The sequence below is a fragment of the Dromiciops gliroides genome, chromosome 2, assembly GCF_019393635.1.
Source record: "Dromiciops gliroides isolate mDroGli1 chromosome 2, mDroGli1.pri, whole genome shotgun sequence".
In the NCBI taxonomy this organism is placed as follows: Eukaryota; Metazoa; Chordata; class Mammalia; order Microbiotheria; family Microbiotheriidae; genus Dromiciops; species Dromiciops gliroides.
The window spans coordinates 73,412,388-73,428,419 of NC_057862.1; the positions used below are offsets into that span (position 1 = coordinate 73,412,388).

At 42.8% G+C, this 16,032-nt stretch overlaps 1 protein-coding gene across 1 annotated transcript in view; it reads left to right on the top strand.

The window, feature by feature from the left end:
* Positions 1-14,358, top strand: part of GLUD1 (glutamate dehydrogenase 1) — a 35,377-nt gene extending 21,019 nt beyond the window's left edge. The window contains 8 exon segments of the mRNA XM_043982993.1: positions 6,380-6,559; positions 8,047-8,184; positions 8,433-8,570; positions 9,087-9,167; positions 9,813-9,936; positions 10,732-10,823; positions 11,940-12,002; positions 12,914-14,358. Of these exon segments, the coding sequence (XP_043838928.1) occupies positions 6,380-6,559; positions 8,047-8,184; positions 8,433-8,570; positions 9,087-9,167; positions 9,813-9,936; positions 10,732-10,823; positions 11,940-12,002; positions 12,914-13,033 (936 nt within the window). The 3' untranslated portion in view covers positions 13,034-14,358.
* The last annotated feature ends 1,674 nt before the right edge of the window (positions 14,359-16,032 follow it).

Below are 16,032 nucleotides of genomic sequence, written 5' to 3' on the forward strand. Positions count from 1 at the left end.
CATGAGACTGAAGTCATCACTGGTGATAGGTTGCATATGGAGCCTACTCTATTTGCAATTCTTGTTCTCTGGGTCCTCCACAATTTCAGATTTTTCAGAACATCAGCATTATTAGCAGAATTTTTTTAACCTGGTCTGATTTCTTTGGCATCCCACTGAAGAAGTTTCCTTCACTAATGCAGATTGGTACCTTATGGTCTTAGAGTTAACTAGGGTACTGAGAAGTTAAGTGACTTGGCCCAGGTTATCCAGCCTGGATGGGTCATAGGCAGATCTCTTAGCCTAATTCTTCATGCCCTATATTATACTTCCTCTCCTGGAGTCAGAAATAAGAAACCGCTGGAAATAGTTGAAAGTACTGTCTGCTATCCCTAGTGCAGTCTAGCATGTCGTCTTTCTCCTGTTTAATTCTAGTTATTGTTCATCTTTACTCTCTGGCCAAGATTCACATGCAGATGGACTGATTCAGTCCCTGGATAGTAGATATTGACACTAATCTCATGGGTGCCATGAATGTCTTTGAGGAAGCCCTAAGTTAGGATTCTAGGGCTTACTGGGCACTGTCCCTGGCACATGGTAACTGTTTAATAAATGCCTATTACTCACCTACCTGCTTTGCTGTAGTATGATAACTGTATCTGGGGGGCCTCATCTAGAGGAAATCCCTCTTGCCTGGACAATTTCATCACCATCAGATGCCTTCAGGCAAGCTTTGTCTTAGACCTTTCAGCATTAATGATCGGAGGATTGTTGAACAGTTTTCTCTTGTTACTTCTGTCAGCACATCCTGTGTGTCTTTATAAATGGAAGAACAAATGATATGAAGGCAAAGCTTTGTTTTACTGAGTAAATTTTTTGAGAAAGGGTGTGGGGAAATTCAGTAGCACCCTGTATTTTCCACAAGTGGACTTGCTTCTAAGGTAAAAAAAATGAGAAAGTAAGGGTAACAATTATTACTGCTTCTCTCAGATCACCTCTTTTAAAAAATAATACTATGCAGGGGGCAGCTAGGTGGTGTAGTAGATAAAGCACTGGCCCTGGATTCAGGAGGAACTGAGTTCAAATTTGGCCTCAGACAGTTGACACTTACTAGCTGTGTGACCCTGGGCAAGTCAGTTGACCATTTCCCCGATAAATAAATAAATGGTGGGTGCCTTTTTTTTTTTTTTTTTTTTGCTTTAGTATCTTTTTGCAGTCTTAGGCACTAATCCGATTACTTCATACCTTCAAAATCATTGCCTCCAGCACCTCTTTGGTTCAAGTCATTCTTCCTGATTTGTCATTTCTCCTTTTTGTAATTCGCAAGCTTTTAGTCTCATTTCTTTATCCTGGATCAATTTTCCAATTTTTTTTTTTTACAGTTTTTTCCCCTATTTTCTCCCCTCCCCCCCAACAATACCTACCTGCACTTTGTTATGAGGACTTGAGATTACATTGCAATGGAAGCAGCAACACATAAGAAATATTTGGGGAACAGTGAAAGGCACTGAGTGCCTTGAGCACAAGAGGCATTGTTAGAAATGGTATAAGTAAGGGGACAGCTAGGTGGATAAAGCAACCAGCCCTGGATTCAGGAGAACCTGAGTTCAAATCCAGCCTCAGACATTTGACACTTAACAGCTGTGTGACCCTGGGCAAGTCACTTAACCCTCATTTCCTCACCCCCCAAAAAATGTTAGAAGTAAGGCTGAAGGAGTAGATTTGAGACCTCGTGGAAAGCCTCAGATGCTTCACACTTGATGGATTTGAAAGGGGAGAGTTTGAAATCAGAGGTACCATTCAGAAGCCTGTTGGCCCAGGGGTGAATTAATAAGGGCCAGAAGACGGGAAAGCAGCTGCTGCAATGTTATCCTCCTCCCCTCAAAAGCTTTCTTCACCTCTTTCTTAGTTGGTCTAACAAGTTCTCGTGCTCCATCTTCTCAAATAGCCTTTGTAGAGTTTGCTGCTTCCAAACAAGATATTGGTATGCTTAGCACACCCTGATGGCAAAGCAAAGCTTTGGTGCAGAGTCAGCCAAACATTTTGGTACTTGTAAGCTGAGGTTCTCTTGTTGAAATAACATGAAGAAGAAATTAGGGCCTCAGGCAAGAATGTTATAATTTTAATTACTAATTGCTGCTCATGAAGCTAAGCCTAGCAGGTGCTCAGAGGCAGCTCAGCACTGAGACAGATTGTGTGGGTAACGGGACATCATGGCGGACTTGAGTCTCTGGTGCTGGTTGGTGATACTGGTGTCCAAGGTAGCCTGGCTCCTGCCCTCAGCAGCTGCATTTGCAGCTTGGCCTCACAAAAGGGGTGTGCTGCTCAGCACTCTTACGAGAAGCTTTAATTATTCATGAAAGAAAGCTGTGGGAAAACGAATTCCATAAATCTCTGCTTTTATACAGTCATTTGCCTGTTTGGATTTGCTCTAGAACAGCTTTCTAAATCACTTCCTGTGCTTTACCACCCACATTGTGTTTGGAACTTTGCCGTTAGTGGATGAAAGCACACTGTTTGGTTACCAAAAGGTACTGCATTCCTCTGACCTAGCCCCTCCTCACTGGGATAGGAGTCGTCATTTATTATACAGGTCTACTTGAGCACCAACTTTGCCCACCTTTTGATGTCAGATCTTGAGTGTTTGTGGTGATTGTTGAGCTGTGAGCAGAACTCTATCTCCCTGAGTAGAATAAGAAGTGGGAGCTCTGTCAGACCGGTGTCTGGGAGCCAAGACATGTTAGTTCCAATCTTAGCACTAATTCTGTGACCTAGAATCTATTGGGAATCCCCCCTGCAGCACCTCTCAGTACTCGGAGACATCCAACAAAGGGAGACTCCGTACCTCCTATGGTAGCCTCCTCTACTTTAGGGAAACGATGTAATGCCTTTTCCCCTGCATATAGCCTCTCCCACTTCTGCTTATTGTTACTTCTGCCCTTTGGTTCCAGGCAGAACAAGTATGCCTGCTCTTTCAAAAGGCAGCAGTGTCCCATCAATATAGCCAGCATCTCAGGCATCTCATCATGCCAAGATCAGAACTGATGAACTTTCCTCTAAAACCTGCCCCCTGCCATCCTTCAGGCACTGAAACTGGCAGCCTTGGGCTCAGCCTCAGCCCTTCACTCCCCTTCACCCTCTATGTCCAGTCAAAATCTTAGGGCTTCTGCCTCTAGTGTCGTTGTGTGTGTGTGTGTGTGTGTGTGTGTGTGTGTGTGTGTCCTTCTTTGTCCTCATCTAGTCACCATCTTACTCCTTCCACTATTGCAGCAGCCTTCTCCTTGGGATCCCTGCCCTAAGTCGTCTCCTCGCTCCATCCGTCTTCAGCTACCAAAGTGCAGGGCTGACCACGTCACTCCTGCTCAGTGGTTCCCTACTGGCTCTAGAATCAGATGTATACTTTTCTTTTCAATATGAGGGCCCTCTGTAACTTGAGCCTCAGCCTACCTGTCCAGCATCATCATATGTTCCTTTCCTTCCTTCACTTTATGGCCTTCTGTCTCTCTTATTTCTCCATCTCTCATTGTGAAATGAGGGGCTTTTCCCTTTTATTCAAGGAGTTTCAGGAGTCACTGAACGGTTGGTGAGTGATTTTTGAGGTTTTCTAGGCCATTTAATTTAGTTTTTGAGTTGTCTCACTTGTCCTTCGTGCCCTTCTTCTCACAACCCCTCCCCGCCCCAGTTGTGAATCCTTAGGTTCTACCAGGTGTCCTGAGTATAGAAGCACTCTGAAAATGTCAGAAGGGCCATGCAAGTGCACCTCACTTCTGTTTGTTACAGCTTTCTGTAAAGGAAAATCCCCCTCCCCCAAAGTTTCATTTCTGGAAATCCTGGGGTGACATCCTGCAAACACTAAAGCAGCCTGACAGTTGCTATGGAGGAAGAAGTCATGTCCCCATCTGGGGGTGAAAAGGAAACCAAGCTTTCCCTTCAGATTGGCTGTGGATGGCTGCCAAGTTTAGTAATGAGCTTCAGAGGTTAGTAATGCTGAAGATCTCAAGCCTGAATGATCTGCTACAGGAAAAGATTTTCCTTGATCTGACATTTAGCGTGCATTGTTAGTAGCCTTAATTCGATGTGAGTTAGTGCCCTAGCATAATGAATTGGATATTCCTAATGGCTTTACTGAGCTATTGTAATCAGAGCCCTTTCCTAATAGGGAGTACAAAGAACAGGACCACCAGGGTCCTATCCTTGAAGCACTTACCTGTCAGCCTGGAGAGAAGCCACCTATCAAACCGTTTTTGTGTTTATCATGGCTCCACATTTAGAATGATAGAAGCAGACACTGTAGATGTATGGGAATGAAAAATAAAGATCAGAGTGGAAAAGGCTTAGGCAGGGGAGGGTCTGGGGATGTCATGGGGAAAGTGATGATACCAACCACTGGAAGCACTTGAAGATGGGTTTTGTGGTTTGGGCCCCTTCGCCCACTGAGTGAGGGGACAGGTTGAGTAAGCCCTTGTTGAATGCAGGAATAAAAGGCACCAAGTCCACAGTTTGGGTTGATTAGCCAAGCAGTAAGTTTTGGATGTTTGGTTAAAAGTCTTGTTGCCTCCACCCAAGATTTGCTGAGCTTCTTCCTTTAAAGAGCAAAAACAACCAGAACTGTGGTGAGGTGAGCTAATAAAATAACCTTGTCACACTTGGTAGTCACTTAGGCATGTCGTTAGGGAGTGTGGCCTCTTCCTCTGGCTGGTAAACGGGCCATTTCTGATCCTTGAAAGTATGTAGGATACAGTAACACCAGACTTAGTCCCCCTCCTCTCTCAAGGACTTGTGTACTCAGCTCATACTGGCCTCTGTCCTTAGGCCAGAGACAGCAGTTGATGTTTCCCCAAGGACTCTGGCTTTGCAGTTCCTCAGCTTCCCCAGCCCAACCCTGGCTCGTTCCCACCATCTACTTCCTCTACCTCAGCTCACTTTGCTACCAGATACATGTTGGCATGACTTAATCTCAGCTCTCTCGTCAGTCCTCCCTGCTGCGCTGCCTGCCCACTGTGATTGCCCTCTCTTCTCCTGCAGCCTCTCACACCACCCCTTCCTCCTCCCTCTTGGCAGAAGATGCTGCTTTCCACTTGGCCTATGAGTCCCACTTCTCCCTTACTCTTTGCCTCCAGCCTTGGTGCCATCTCCTTTAGCAGACAGTCCGTCCCCCTCTCTAATCTTCAGTCTGTCCTTGTCTCCTGGTGCATTCCATGCTGCCACCAAACCTACCAGGTCTCCATCCTCCTTCAAAGACCTTCACTTGATCCTAACATCCCGTTAAACTAGCTTCCTATTTCTTCTTTCTCAGTACTCCCTATTCTTCCCTTCATTTCCTCCCCTTGCTCACTTCCCAGCCCCTTTGATTTTTCCATCATTACCTGTCATCTCTTTGTTGCCACATGCAAAGTGACCTTTGCTCTCTCTGAGCATTTGCCATTGTTGAGCGCTCTGTCCTTTGGACACTCTCTCTGAATACTCCCCATTCTCCTTTCTGAACTGTCCTTCACATCAGACTCTTTTGCTGGGGGTGTGCCCGAAAGTTCTGTCCTGGGGCCCTCTTCACTCTCTACGTTTTTCAATGACCTAACTTCCATGGGCTCACTTCTTTCTTGGCAGATGACTCCCAGATCTCTTGTCTAGCCCTGGCCTTTCTCCCAAGCTTTAGTCCCACCCACATCACTAATTGCTCAGTGGTGATTTTTAAGGATGTCCTTAGTCAGCTCACTATCTTATTTCTCCATCCCCTAGACACCTCTCTTTCAGGTGAGGGTATCACAATTCTTCAGCTCACCCAGGTTCATTAACTTGGGCTCCCTCACTTGTCAGTTTTTATCTCAATATCTCTCCTGTCGGTCTTTCTACTAACAAAGCCACTACCCTAGTTTGTGATCTCATCACCTCTGGCTTGGATTCTTTTAATAGCCTTGTAATTGGTCTCCTTGCTTCTACAACCCATCCTCCACACACCAGCCAAAATTCCTAATGTTCATGTCTGACCTTCCATTCCTCTGCTCAGTAAACTCTAGGGACTTCTTATTGGGTCTAGGATCTAATACAGAATCCTTTGTTTGATATTTAAAGCCCTCACACCCTGGCTCCAGCCTACTTTTCTCAGTTTATTCAAGGATGCTCCTTCCTCTGCAGCCTTGTCAAGCTGGCCTCCTTGCTGCTTGCCACACGTGACGTTCCATCTCCCAGGTCCTTTCCTTTGAAAGTGCTCTCTTAACCTCCACCAAGTGTCCTCCAAAGCTCAGCTCACATGCCAATACCTTTTATGTGTTCGTGTTGGCTCCTCCTGATAGAATACAAGGGTAGGAACCGTTTCATTTGTCTTTGTATCCCCAGCATTTGGGATCCTTAATAGATGCTTATTGATTGATACATGTTCACTTAAGCCTTAATTCTCTTATAGGATATTAATGCGCATGCCTGTGTCACTGGTAAGCCCATCAGTCAAGGTGGTATCCATGGGCGTATCTCTGCCACTGGTCGTGGTGTCTTCCATGGAATTGAAAACTTCATCAATGAGGCTTCTTACATGAGCCTTTTGGGAATGACTCCAGGATTTGCAGATAAAACATTTGTTGTTCAGGTAATTGTTTTTCTTTCACTTTAGTTAAATAAAAATTGGAAGCATTTGTTTCAGAATATTTTCAGAAATGTTACTTTTCATCCAAAATAGATCGTATGCAAAATTTTGCCACAAAACAAAATTCAACTGGGATTAGAGAGAGAAGTACTTTTGATATACTGTAATAGCTTTTATAAAGCCAGTTGTCCTAATGCTAAGTGTATACTTTTTATATGAACTGAGGGACCCAGTTCCTTCACTGCTTAATGGTAAGGACTGGTTTAGATGTCCTTGCTATTCATTGAATGTTCCCAATCTTCTCTTCCCCATACTCTAACCCAAGCTTTGTATCCAAAAATAACAAGCACCTTTTAAGCAGGAGTCTAAAAAGTTTACTAATTAATGAGATTGAGCAAATAAAAAATAATTCATTATTAAAACTGTGATAAATCTCTAATAGTGTTTTTATCGGAGCATCAGGGGCATAATCATAACTGTTATCCCTTTATTCAGCTAGGGAGTAATTGTTATCTGGAATAATGAGGATAATAGGCCCTAATAATTAGACATTGTCCCCTTGGTTATGTAATAAAAAGAAAAATGTGGCCCACATGCCCTGTTAGAAGAAGCACACATTATGAACTTGATTATCTGGGATGAATGAATGAATACATGCGATGTTACAGGGAAGTGAGCTGTCCAGGGGCTGCTTTGGAAGGGATCTGGAGCCCCTGTCATTTCACTCCAACCTCCTCCTCTAAGGGGTTTCTGTCCTCAGGGGTACCCAACCTAACAGGGGCCATGAAATACTGCACTTTTAATTACTCGCTTTTAAACTTTGGAATAATAAAGATGTTACCCTTCTCTCCAGTTTTGTCTGTGTATATGCATATGCATCAGCATGTAAAACAAAAAACAAAAGATTTTACTTGATTTGTGTTTAGCTGACAGCTTACTTTACCAGCTGTGTGACAGCTGGTGAACTATTTATTCAGTGTCTCTGTTTCTTCATCTCTACAATGGAGATGCTATCTGATATTGTTGGAGGTGGCTGTGAGGAACAAATGAACACTAAGTGAGAAGACCTGGCCTGGAATTCTGGCTCTGTCATGCGCTTTGTGTATGACCCTGGGCCAGTCCCTTTACCAATATTCTCCTCTGTATATATTCTGGTGTGCTTTCATTATAAGCCAAAAGGGCATGCCTAAGTCTTCCCTTGTCATATTCAAAAGACCCTGAATGGTCAGGCTTTGTATCCTACTGTTATTTGCTTTTGAGGTAGGAGCCAAATCTTGTCAGAGTTATGGGCAGTGGCATTGAAACGTGCTTCCAGAAAGGTGTATCTTGGCAAAATCGCCTCTCCAGCTGGAAGTGAATTCTCATTATGCTTTTAGGTGGACATGCAGTAGGACTGCAGGTCCTTATCAGATATCAGCTCTAAGGCAGGGGCTGTGTAAATGTCTGTGGGCATGTGTACATGTGTGTCATGAGCTGTTCTTTCTTAACAGGGATTTGGTAATGTAGGCCTCCATTCAATGAGATACTTACATCGTTTTGGTGCTAAATGTGTTGGTGTTGGCGAATTTGAAGGTGCCATATGGAATAAAGATGGCCTTGACCCCAAGGAGCTAGAGGATTATAAGCTGGTATGTCATCCTTGGGAATGGTCTGCAAAGTCTCTGAAAGGTTTTTCTGTCTACATAAATTTGCTTTTACAGGAATTCGTTTTACTTAGAATGTCCTTTACAGGCTCTTACCACTAATTATAGAGAAAGGCTCAAGCATTGCAGTTGCATAGAGACTCATTTTTAAGTTACTGGGAGTGAGTAGAGGGCCTTTACATTAATTATGGTAAACTTGTAATGCAGCTGTTCATTCTCTTTTCCAACAACAGCAACATGGAACAATTATTGGCTTCCCCAAGGCAAAGCCCTATGAGGGAAGCATTTTGGAAGCAGATTGTGACATCCTTATCCCTGCTGCCAGTGAGAAACAGCTGACTAAGGCCAATGCCCCCAAAATCAAAGCAAAGGTGAGACTGCCCATATCCCCCATCTTTTTAGCAGTAGGAAATTACAGGTGTGGGATGTCGATTTATTTGGGTAAGCTGGCTTTCCCTCTCCTTTTCTATTCTTTGCTATAAAGGATAACTCTGGATTGGTATGGGGAGGGATGTGATGACATAAAAACAATTTATGAATTAGGACTTTTTTAAAGGAAATAAAATCCTATATTAAACCTCCCACTTCCTCTACCCCTCACCCCCCCCACAAACAAACCAAAAGCTTGAATTGGACATTATCAACATGGACTAAAATTATTAATGGCAAAAAAATAAATTTATTAATGGTTTCATGAAGGGTCCCTTCTTAGAAGGTAAGAATATTGAACAGGGCCTTACAAAAGGCAGCCTGAAGATTGTAAGCTTTGTGAACAAGGACCCTATTTTTACTTTTTAGTCATTTAAAAGAAGAGTAGGAGCTGAATGACGCTCCCTCTTTGGTCAGATATCTTTGTGTGACATTTGTCCCCTGACTCTCCTTTTTAGATCATTGCTGAAGGTGCCAATGGACCCACAACCCCAGAGGCCGACAAGATTTTCCTGGAGAGGAATATCCTGGTTGTGCCTGTAAGTTATCGTCGTCATCGTCGTCTCCTTGTTCTTGTTTTTAATTGATTTCTAGCACTTTTACAAATAGTGCAGGAGGAAGATTCGCAAACAAAGTTGGTAGGATTATGGTTAGTACAAGCCTTCCTTTTAGCTTTTAAAACTCCACCTTAAGGTTGTTAGAAATTGTCGTGCATTGTCAAGGTAGGTTAGATTTTCCTTCAGTTTCTTCAACTGTAAGATGAAGGAGCTCAGGGACTGGTCCTGTCATGATCTGACATAACCCTTGACTTCCATGCTTAGAACCAGGATCCAAGGAGGTCTTTTAATCTGGCTTCTCTGGTGGGGATGGAAGCTGTCTTTGTACCAAGTGTTTCAGTGGAACAGTGGTAAGAAGCATCACTATCACAAGGCTAGAATACATCGACACCTGCCAACTAGAGGAGAAAGCCATGGCAGTTTCCATTGTCAGATTTTAGGACGTGAGGTGGAATGTTGGGATTTTTAGAGATTGTGCTACCAAAAATTTAAAACTTGTTTACAAATGGTGGTAGATCTGTCCCTTCAGCTTCAAATTCTCCTGCCACCTGCCCATATTCATTGTGACTGTTCTGTACACCCAGATAAATTGCTGATGCTTCATATGTGGTGTATTTTTGTGCCTAGGATCTCTTCTTGAATGCTGGAGGTGTGACAGTGTCTTACTTTGAATGGCTGAAAAATCTCAACCACGTCAGCTATGGCCGTCTGACCTTCAAATACGAAAGGGATTCTAACTACCACCTCCTCAGTAAGTGCTAAGGAGGCTTAAGGCCGATTAGAGGATCATTAGAACAGCAATGGAGATTATCTTTGGGCTTTTCACGTTTACTTTTCATAAAACTGGAAAATTTTAGTTTGAGGGGGAAAAATCATAATAAAAGTTTTCTCTTGACATGGACCCATGAGGAAGAAGACTGGGTAAATGATATTAAATACATGATTTCTGCTGTGGAAGAGCACAGCCTGAGGGATCGCTGTTCTTGGAACAAAAACTGGACTTTTGGCTTTGGCCTTTCCTTGTTTTGAGCCAATGCCTTCTGCCAAGCTCCTTTGAAGTTCACTTAAAGACTAAACTTTAGAGTTAATTGTGGAGATTTCTCATTAGGCTGAAATAAGACAAGATCTCCATTTGAACTGAGTGCGTCTTCAATGAACACCGTTGGTCCTTCTGAAGATAGTTCTAAGAATAGGGATTTGCTGTTACTTTGTCACACTTGCTGTTTGTATGAAAAGTTTTTCACTTGTTTCCATTGACCCTTCCCACTTGGCATTTTCTTTAACAAACTGTACTTGGCTAAGATACCTTTGGTGTAATGGGTTTTATGGGAAAAAACAATAACCTAAGTTCACATTCGAATAGAAACTTTGACAAAATGTTAAAAGTCTTCTTTCTAATTCAATATTAAGTGGGATAGATAGGAGATCAGAAAATAATCATATGGTTAAGAACTTTGCATTTCCATGTTGGTTTTTAATGTCCTTGTCCGCTTTTCTCCCATTTCTCTCTATTCCTCTTTCTTCTTGACTTCCTTTTATTCCTCAGTGTCTGTTCAAGAAAGTTTAGAAAGAAAGTTTGGCAAGCATGGTGGTGCTATTCCAGTTGTACCCACAGCAGAATTCCAGGACAGGATATCAGTAAGTAACTTTAGCAGGATCATCTTTTTTTGCATTGATTATTCTTGGTATCCAGCGAACTGGAGTTGATTTGAGTTTTTACCTTCTAGATTAATTAAGGTGATAATAACTTTAATATACTCATTTTACACCTGCTATTAATTTATTTGTATGATCATTGCAAATCACTACCCCCTGAGCCTGAGCTCCGAAAGTGGCAGGACTGACTTTAAGATGGTATAAAATGGACATGGAGCCTAATAACAGCTTCTCCTCTGGTCATAGATTAAATGGGGGGGCAGCTAGGTGGCCCAGTGGATAGAGCACCGGCCCTGGAGTCAGGAATACCTGAGTTCAAATCCAGCCTCAGACACTTAACACTTACTAGCTGTGTGACCCTGGGCAAGTCACTTAACCCCAATTGCCTCAATAAAAAAAAAAGAGAGAGAGAGAGAGATTAAATGGCAGAGCTGAATCACTGAACCTGGTGTCACAAGGCCTTGGGCCAAGTCATCCTTCTGCCACTTGCACCAAACCATGTATCCAGAAAGCGCTTCCAAACCTCGGTTTTCTCCCCTGTGAAATGAGGCTAACAGTTACCTTCCCTCCATAATTTAGTTATGGGGTCATTGAAGCTCTGCCAATAAGATACATCGTTGTGGGAACCCTTCCACTCCCCTTGTCCCTTGTTAGACTGACCTATCACTGCCCCATCACTTGTAAAGCACAACCTCATGTGTGTTGTTACAGAATCACCGTGTCATGTAGTGAGAGATGCCTTCATTCTGCATGTGCTTATTGGTGCCACAGCTCATTTATAATAGCATTTTCCTTTTGATAGTGTAGAGAGTTGTGGTATTGCCCTTGACATACTTGTGAGTGCCCAGATTTCAGTCATGGCTATTCCTTCTTTGTTTTCCAACCAGAAACACTCACTTGATTAAAAACATGCCTTTGCAGCACTTGATTAAAAACATGCCTTTGCAGCAGTTTTTTATTATTCTCATCACCAAGTGTTGAGTCATCCAGTTGTTCTAGCGAACTTCCAGGTGAATGTGGTGATTTTTAATTGGCAGCAGGGAAGCAAAGGGGGTGGCAAAAGCACAGTCTCACTAAATTCCTTTTCTGTCTTTGTAGGGAGCGTCTGAGAAGGACATTGTGCACTCCGGGTTAGCATATACTATGGAGCGTTCTGCCCGGGTATGTATGCAGAATGAAATGCTGCTTTGTTTTCCTCCAGCTGTGTCAAAGATAGCTCATGAACTTCAATAATATCAAGTTTAGCTTCTACTATGTACAGGTCCTACACATTTTTTATCTTGGGCATTGAAATGATTTTGTTCCAGAGCCAGAGCACATGTACCAGATGTGGAAGGAACTGGTCACACCCTCTGGGCGATGAGGATTCTAGAGTCTCGATTCTGATGGTTCTAGGCAAAGGAGGTTGAAACATGAGGAAACGCATTAGTTCTTAGATCAGCTTAACTTTGACAAAGCAAAGAAGCAAAATGGTAACAGTTGGGAGGTGGGGGTGGAGAGTGGCATGGAGCATTTGTCCAGGCTTCTGTTAAATACTTGTTTTCTGTAGTTTTCTCTTTTTGGTCTAAATGAGAATATCCACATCAAAATGCCTTCCATGGATGCTTAAATGTAGTAGAAATGTATGTGGGAACATCTCCGAGTCTAGTTTTCATATTTAGGTAGAATTTAGTCATTTGCATTATGGGGCCAGGTAGGTGGCACGGTGGACAAGTCCCGGGCCTAGAGTCAAGAAGATTCATCTTCCTGAGTTCAAATCTGACCTCAGACACTTACACTAGCTGTGTGACCCTGAGCAAGTCACTTCACCCTGTCTGCCTCAGCTTCCTCATTGTAAAATGAGCTGAAGAGGAAATGGCAAACCAGTATGTTTGACATGAAAACTTTAATTAGGATCACAGAATCAGAACGACTTAACAACATTATCCATAGATTTTAGACTGTGATTGTGTGAAGCTGTTGTTGAGGTTGAATAGCAACAGGCTGGTGTGTTTCCTATTTGCTATATGATGTGGCAAATGAGTAAGTGGCAAAATTGCCTATTTTGACACATTTTCCACTCTACATTTCAGCAAATTATGCGCACTGCCATGAAGTATAACCTGGGGCTGGACTTGAGAACCGCCGCTTATGTCAATGCGATTGAGAAGATCTTCAAAGTGTACAATGAAGCCGGTTTGACCATCACATAAGCGAGTCATCCTTGTTGGCTCTCATGGCATTCTCCTTGCCACCTCCTGTTCTACACCCTCTTCCAGCCTATCACAAGTTTACATGTAACCACAGAAATACCTTTTCCCTCATGATTTACTGTAGTGGACACTTCCCGACCAGGTTCAGTCCAAATTAGTCTTTATTTTTTTTTTTTTAACTCAGACTAGGTATATGCAGACTCGTGGGTCTAACGCTAACTAGTTCGCTCAGTTGAGGGCCATTTGGTGTATTTTGCTGCTCAATAAAATGCCTCCTCTGTACAGGCATACATAGAGCCTTGTTCCTGAGGCTGCCTCCCCACCTCAGGAGTCACCTACTACAGCAGGCGAGCATCCGGTGGCCCAGGTTAGCGGTCAGCTCACTCCCTCTGCTTGCTCATTGCAGTTTGGGTGAATGCTGTAATTTGCTTGAGACTTTCCAGAGGGCCTTATTGTGACCAGTATTCTGTCACTGTCAGAAGATAGAATGGCCGTCCTGCAGGGAGTTAGATTTGTTACATTACATCAGCAAAATACCTCCATTTGACTTGTTGCAGAATTATAGGCTGTTTCTCTTTAGTCAACGTTTTCCTCCCTTTTTAATAAAAAAAAAAAACATGCTGCTGTAATAGAATTGCCTTTAATCATTTATCAGACCTAACCTTGACTCAGTGAGAGGCCTATAAATGTGGATGAAAGAAGCTATTATTTTTATAACCTGAAAAACAACAGTATCATTTCTAGTTTTATCAACTGTGTACATTTATCCAGCAAAAATTAAAATCCAATTCATAATAGTCAAGTTTTCCTTTTTCACTTGACCAATGAATGGGGCTTATTTTTCCTTTAACATTTAAAAATATTCTGAACTGTGCTAAATATAATCCTGACATAGTCCAACAAATTTAATAACCTCTTAATCATAATAAAAATTGGGTTTTTTGGTTTGTTTTGCTTTGGGATCTGATCAGATTATTAGGTATTATGATGCCTCATTGAAAAAATGAATTAAAATATGAAGTCTAACCAGAAACAATTTTGGCCTTGTCATTTGGACCCTGGCTGGCGGCTTATAAACATCGGCCAATTACTTAGTCTCTGGAAGTCTTTGTATTTTCTCTTTATTTGAAGACCTCACATTCTGAATAGAATCAAGCCTAACAAAGTGGACCTTGACACAAAATTGGATCAAATCTGGTCTTTTTGTTTTGTTCTGGACAAGTTCACTGCTTGGGGGTTATTTGAGGAAGGCCTTTTGTCTAGAGTCCAAGTGAAGTGCCAGATATTATTTATATAGTAAAAGAATTCTCCATCTCCCTTTTAAAGAAAAAAAATCTGAAATTTCATGGTTTTTTTCTTCTAACTACTTTGTAACTGCATGACTTAATAGGTTGATAAAAGCAGTTATTAAAAGTCCATCTTTTTTCAAACCTACTGTTTCTTTTCTGTGTTTTTTTTTTTTTTTACATTTCATATCTAATTGTATATTTTGGTACATTCAGATGATATATTTTCATCCTGAGGCCAGCTCGATGTCTGGTGAGGAAACCCTGGAAACCCACAATTGTGAGAAGGCCCAGCCTCACTGCTCCCCTCTTCAGCACTGGCTTATCCTCTTGGGCTTCCACACTTCCTTTCCCCTCCTCCTTCCTTGGTGGTGCCCCCACCCCTTAGGTGCTGCCCATCTCCCTGACTTCATTTCTCAATGATTAGCTTACTTCACAGCAAACCCTGGCTGGCATTGTACACACGCTATTCCCCATCCCCCACTCTATTGTTCCCAGTCCCTACAATATTCCATTTTTGATCTACCTAACCCTTCCACTGTACTCCCTGGCATTTTTCTCCAGCTACCATGCTTCAGCTGCTGTCTTCCCCCCTAGGGGCTTTATTTTCCCATTGATGAAGTACTTCTGAAACCCCGTGCCCTGGCTTGGGTACCTTCTCTCTCTCACACACACACACATACACACACACACACACACACACACACACACCGCCTCCCCTTCCATATCAGCTCCCTTTTTATCTTTGTCTTTCCTCATTAGAAGGTAAATTTTAAGTTCATTGAGAGCAGGGATTGTCTTCCTTTTTGCTCGGCCTGGCAGCCATAGCAAGAGGTAAATAAGTGCTGCTTTATCTGACCTAGGCTCGCTGAGACTGGACTCCCTGACGACAAGATGGCATCCTTGGCCACCATTTCCAGCACTGCTTACACTTTCCCTCATAGCCTTCTAGTCACTGATAGTGGTGAGGGAGGTCCTACTCTTACCTTGCTTTTACTACTTCTAGGCCCCCCCCCTTTTCCTCCTTTGGGATTCTGGTATCTATTATCTATCTCCAGACCTAGGACACTTTTGTCAGTGCCCGCCTCCCAAGAGAAGACTTCAACAATGTTGGTACTCCCTGACTTCACAGCTCCTCAACTTATTTCTCATGACCTACTCCCACCCCACCTCGAAGATAATCATACCTTAGATCTTGCAATTACTCAAACACTCCACTCCATATTTGTGAACTCTGGAATCCCTTTATCAGATTTTTTAAAATGATAACCTTGGGGCAGCTATGTGGCACAGTGGATAGAGCACCGGCCCTGGAGTCAGGAGGACCTGAGTTCAAATCCAGCCTCAGATACTTAACACTTACTAGCTGTGTGACCCTAGGCAAGTCACTTAACCCCAATTGCCTTACCCCCCCCCCAAAAAAAAATGATAATCTTTCCCTCTGCCTTATGGTCCCTAACTCCCCATTATGATCTCCCATCCCTCACCCCTTGGTTCTCCTCAGGCCATCACCCCCATACTGGCTATGCTGTCATCCTTAACCCACTGGTCAAGCAGTTAAATTCCATACTGTCTCACTCTTGAGCCACCTGCTGTAACAAAGATATTGCCCTGACAAGCCCTAGCCTTGGATTATTCCCACCACCCAACTTTTCTACTCATCTGCTACAGAAATCACAAAACCATGATGGACTTGGTTGTACTTCAAATTTG